The 5,350-nt window shown below is 38.6% G+C and overlaps 1 protein-coding gene across 1 annotated transcript; it reads left to right on the plus strand.

Moving 5' to 3' along the window:
• The first annotated feature begins 1,384 nt into the window (after nt 1–1,384).
• On the plus strand, nt 1,385–4,704 carry LOC138897589 (uncharacterized). The gene is made up of 5 exons (XM_070183576.1): nt 1,385–1,450; nt 1,567–2,334; nt 2,455–2,607; nt 4,309–4,529; nt 4,614–4,704. Exons 1-5 carry the CDS (start codon nt 1,385–1,387, stop codon nt 4,702–4,704), a joined length of 1,299 nt encoding a protein of 432 aa, XP_070039677.1.
• Nucleotides 4,705–5,350: the final 646 nt, after the last annotated feature.

The following is a 5,350-nucleotide window of genomic DNA, read 5'->3' on the forward strand; positions in this document are numbered from 1 at the left end:
AATTTGGAAATTTCGAAGTTCATTAGACTTGAATCCGTGTGTAATTCATATTTTTGATATTGTTTGAGGTGAATTGAGGATTCGACTTAGTTCTTATCGTGATTTAGGACTTGTTAGTATGTTTGGTTGAGGTCCCGGGGGCCTCGGACGTGTTTGATTGCTGTTGGCCCAAGTAAAGAATAGTTTTGAAGATTGACAAAGGAACTCAGGGATGAACCAGGTCCATCACTGGTAGGCATAGACACAGGCAGATTCAAAGCACATGAGATGCACATGCAGGAGATTAACGAAATCTCGCATAATAATAGATATCTCCTGATTGAAAAGGGTTGTATAATTGATAAGGAGAAGGACTCCTTAATCAAAGAGAACACTATCTAAGATAAGGGAGGAGTTAGAGGTTGAGATCAACTAGAACTCTTCCACCAAGGAAGAGTAGCATTAGAAATATAGTTTTTTTTCTACTCTACTAACTCTATAAATCGCATAATGTTCTTATTGTACAGTGACGCACAAAAGAAGAAGTTAAACGTGAATTAAGAGCAAAATAGCAAGGCATTTTGCAAGCAGTTTGTGTGTGATTCAAGTGTGCGAACCTGAAGCTACCTGAACCAGATAGAAGAACCAGCTCCAAGTGTATGTCTTTTATTCTAGTTCAATTGTAGTAGGTATTTTCATATTGTACCTTTCAGCTTTATTTAGAGGCAATTGTAATAGGTACTCAGAGTATTCAAGTTAGAGTTAACTTGAAGTTGTCGCAGCAGTTAGAGGCTGGTTGCCACAACGGGATTAGAGTTAATCTTAGATTTACAAAAGTGTTTTGTAAATTCAGTTTTTGGCTCAGTGATTTAGTGAAGAGTTTTGGGAAAATCCTACTAGGAAGTAGGTCGTGGTTTTTTCACCTTTTAAGCCAGGTATTTTTCACGTAAAAATCTTTGTGTTCTTTATTTTCTGTACTTATTATTCCGCAATAGTAGTAGTTGGAACATATAGAAGAACCAGGTCCTTCTATAATCTATGCACGCGAAAAATTGGACACCACACAAATCACCCCCCCTCTTGCGTGGTATTGACGTATAAAACATCAATTGGTATCAAAGCAGATTATCCTTGAAGAGGATAATACCTTAGGAGAAGATCAAGATGAGTGCACCACCTGGAAACTAGGAAGGGCAATCCAGTGCTAGGCCACCACTCTTCAACGGCCAGTATTACTCTTGGTGGAAAAATAGGATGAAAGATCACATCATAGGAGAAGACTATGAACTATGGGACATTGTCACAGATGGTCCACTGGCTACCATGAAGATAAATGCCGAAGGAGAAGAGGTGCCAAAAACAAGAGCTGACTGCACTGCTGACGACTTGAGGAAATGGGAGAAGAATGCTAAAGCCAAGAAATGGCTTGTTTGTGGACTCGGTCCAGACGAGTACAACAGAATTCAAAGCTGTACTACTGCTAAGGAAATTTGGGACACTTTACAAGTGGCTCATGAAGGAACACCTCAGGTGAAGAGGTCCATAGGAACGTTACTATATTCTCAATATGAGAATTTTACTATGCAGGAAGGAGAAACCATCCAAGAGATGTATACAAGGTTCACCACACTAACAAATGAATTTAAGTCTCTTGGAAGGGTTATTCTTGAAGAAGACAAAGTTGAGAAGATTTTGACAAGGGTTCTGCTAGTCTCATGGGAGAGCAAAATCACTGCTATTCAGGAATCAAAAAATATTGCCTCTCTTAGGTTGGATGAGCTAATTGGAAATCTCACTGCTTATGAACTTAGAAGGCTAACCATGAAGATGGATGTACCCAAGAAGGAAAGGAGCCTGACACTCAGAATCACTGAAGGTGCTGATCTGGAGGAAGATGAAATGGCTATGATCACCAAGGACTTCAAGAAATACCTTAAGAGAGGAAAAGGTTCTTCAAGAGGTGGAAATTACAACAAAGCAAGGGTTCCTGAAAAAATGACCAATGAGGGCTGCTACAAGTGTGGGAAGACTGATCATCACATCAAGAACTACCCTCAATGGAAAATTGAATGGAAGAAGGAAAGATCTGAACGAAGGAACATGAAGAAGGAACAAGTTCATCCCAAGAAGAACAAAGGTTCAATAAAGGCTATGGTTGCTGCTTGGGGAGAATGTTCAGATGAGGAATCAGATGATGAAGATGGAGATGAACAAGCACTTATGGAAGTTGGAGAATTAGATGGGGAATCTTATGAGGAATCTGAGGTAAGTATAATTCATCTCAAAGACAAGATTAAGTTTTTGTCTAAAGAAAAACTCTCTGAATTATTGCTAGATTTTATTGATGAATCTAAGGTAATAAATAAAGAAAAAGAATAGTTGTCTAAGGATTGTGTGATTTTAAAAGCAAAGTGTAAGAACCTGAAACTCAGAGTTAGTGAGACTGTGAGTGAAAAAACTGCTCTGAAGAACCAGGTTCATACATTTGAAGCAAATGTTCTTGAGTTAAAATCTGAAAATCTAAAACTGAAACTAGGAACCAGTAAGAAGACAGCTGATTGCACACAACTCACTTTAGAAGAAAATGTAGGCAAACTAAAAGATGAGTTATATAGGAAGGATGAGCAGGTAAGAGTACTAAAAGAGGATCTAGGCAACGTCAAGCATGAACTAGATAGAACTAGTAAATGGAACAGGTCCTCCGATGCTTTGTCATGGCTACAGGAACATCACAGTAGCAATAGAAGAGGACTTGGCTTTGGGAATCAGCTACCTAAGTGGGATCCTAAAAGCAAGTACCTCACTCTTCCTGAGAACAAGATTTGTACTCATTGTGGTAAGACTGGTCACTATAAAAGTGAATGTAACGCAAAAGAAAGGGCCAGTCAAAAGAACAAAAAATCTGTTCAAGGGAAGAATTGGTTACCAAGTTGGGCTAAAAAAAATTTAATTCATCCTTTTGCTTATAGAAAGGGACCCAAACTAGTTTGGATTCCTAAGACTAACCCCTGATTTCCTTTTGTAGGTTCAAGTGAAGGGGAGCAGCCAAATATGGTACATGGACAGTGGCTGCTCAAAGCATATGACAGGAAGCAAGGACCAGTTCCTTTCACTTGAGGACCTCAAAGGAGGAAATGTCTCCTTTTGAAATGGAAAGAAAGGTGAAATCATTGGGGTTGGTAAGGTAGGTAAGAATGACTCTCATTCCATTGAGAATGTTTACTTGATAGACGGCTTGAAGTATAGCCTAATCAGTGTGTCACAATTGTGTGATAGAGGTAACTTGGTAGCATTCACCTCTACTAAATGTTTTGTGATAAATTTTATCACTGACAAGATTGTTTTGCAGGGTAAAAGAGTAAATAATTTATATATTATAGATCTGTCCACACTCTCAGAGAATGAACTAACTTGCTTAAACGTGTTGGATAGTGATCCCCTCCTTTGGCATAAGAGGCTTGGGCATGCAAGTCTAAGTCAACTCAACAAATTAGTCTCCAAGGACTTGGTGATAGGACTGCCTAACATTAAGTTCAAGGAAGACAAAGTTTGTGAGGCTTGTGCAAGGGGAAGCAGGTAAGATCCTCTTTTAAATGCAAGAAAGTGGTAAGTACCACCAGAACGATGGAACTGGTTCATATGGATCTCTGTGGTCCAATGAGAACATTAAGTAGAGATGGTAAGAGATATGTTATGGTGCTTGTTGATGATTATTCTAAGTTTACCTGGACACTATTTTTAACGTCTAAAGATGAAGCATTTGACATGTTCACTTCCTTCGTTAGAAAAACTCAAAAACAACTAGGAAATCAACTTGCATCAATTAGGTCTGATCATGGTACTGAATTTGAAAATGCTAAATTTGCTGAATTTTGTGATGTGCATGGCATAGATCATAATTTTTCTGCCCCTAGAACTCCACAACAAAATGCAGTAGTTGAAATAAAGAATAGGACTCTTGAAGATATGGCTAGGACTATGCTTCTTTCTAGTAAGCTGCCCCATAAATTCTGGGCAGAAGTTGTAAATAATGCATGCTATATCATAAATAGGTGCATGACAAGACCCCTAGTAGAGAAGACTCCCTATGAGTTACTTAAAGGGAGAAAACCAAACATATCCCATCTTAGGGCATTTGGATGCAAGTGCTTTGTGCACAACAATGGTAAGGACTCTCTAGGTAAATTTGATCCCAGAAGTGATAAGGGAGTATTCTTGGGATATTCTTCACATAATAAAGCTTATAAAGTTTATAACAAAAGAACTATGTGTGTTGAAGAAAGTGTACATGTGATTTTTAAAGAAACTAACATTCTTTCTGAGAGACAGGAACAGTATGATGAAGTAATTGGGCTGGTTAAACACTTAAATGAAACCACAGCCCAGACTGAAGCATCTCTGGAAGAAGGAACAGGTGATGGAATAGGTTCATCTATCCCCCGCAACATGTCAGGGGGAATAGAACAAAACAATTCTCAAACTACAGTGGAACCTGTACCTGAACTTGTTCCACAGCAACAAAACACTGAAGGAACATCAAGGGGAAACCAGTTGGTTGTGAAACCTTACAAGTATCAAAGTTCTCATCCCATTGAGAACATAATTACTGATCCAACCTCTGGAATCAAAACCAGATCTTCATTAAAGAATCTCTGTGCTTTTGATGCCTTCTTATCTCTTATTGAGCCTAAAAATATTGCTGAGGCTTTACAGGATGCAGACTAGGTAAATGCAATGCAAGATGAACTCAACCAATTTGAAAGGAGTCAAGTTTGGCATCTGGTACCAAGACCCAAGGACATATCAGTAATTGGCACAAAATGGGTCTTCAGAAACAAACTTGATGAAGATGGAACAGTTACAAGGAACAAGGCAAGATTGGTGGTTCAAAGATATAGCCAAGAGGAGGGCATAGACTATGATGAAACCTTTGCTCCAGTCGCAAGTTTGGAAGCAATAAGACTCCCCATAGCCTTTGCTCCTTACATGGAATTCACCCTTTACCAGATGGATGTCAAGAGTGCCTTCCTTAATGGCTATCTAAAGGAAGAAGTGTTTGTCAAACAACCTCCGGGGTTTGAAAGCAAGGAAAGTCCTGATCATGTGTACAAACTTGACAAAGCATTTTATGGGCTCAAGCAGGCGCCAAGAGCATGGTATGGAAGATTATCAAATTTTTTGCTTGAGCATGACTACAAGAGAGGTAAAATTGACAATACTTTATTCTTGAAAGAAAAAGGTAAAGATCTCTTGGTAGTTCAGATATATGTTGATGATATAATCTTTGGAGCAACTAATGATAAGTTAAGTAAAGAATTTGCTAAACTAATGGGGAGTGAATTTGAAATGAGCATGATGGGTAAGCTTAATT

Source organism: Nicotiana tomentosiformis, chromosome 8 (assembly GCF_000390325.3).
Source record: "Nicotiana tomentosiformis chromosome 8, ASM39032v3, whole genome shotgun sequence".
Lineage (NCBI taxonomy): Eukaryota > Viridiplantae > Streptophyta > Magnoliopsida > Solanales > Solanaceae > Nicotiana > Nicotiana tomentosiformis.

Bases quoted from the DNA above. Each gene is read 5' to 3' on its own strand.
- LOC138897589 (XM_070183576.1), top strand. From the start codon at position 1,385: ATGCTAAAGCCAAGAAATGGCTTGTTTGTGGACTCGGTCCAGACGAGT. The intron at 1,451-1,566 runs GTACTACTGCTA...TTTACTATGCAG, and splicing joins GTACAACAGAATTCAAAGCT to GAAGGAGAAACCATCCAAGA. The intron at 2,335-2,454 runs GTAATAAATAAA...CTGAAGAACCAG, and splicing joins ATTTTATTGATGAATCTAAG to GTTCATACATTTGAAGCAAA.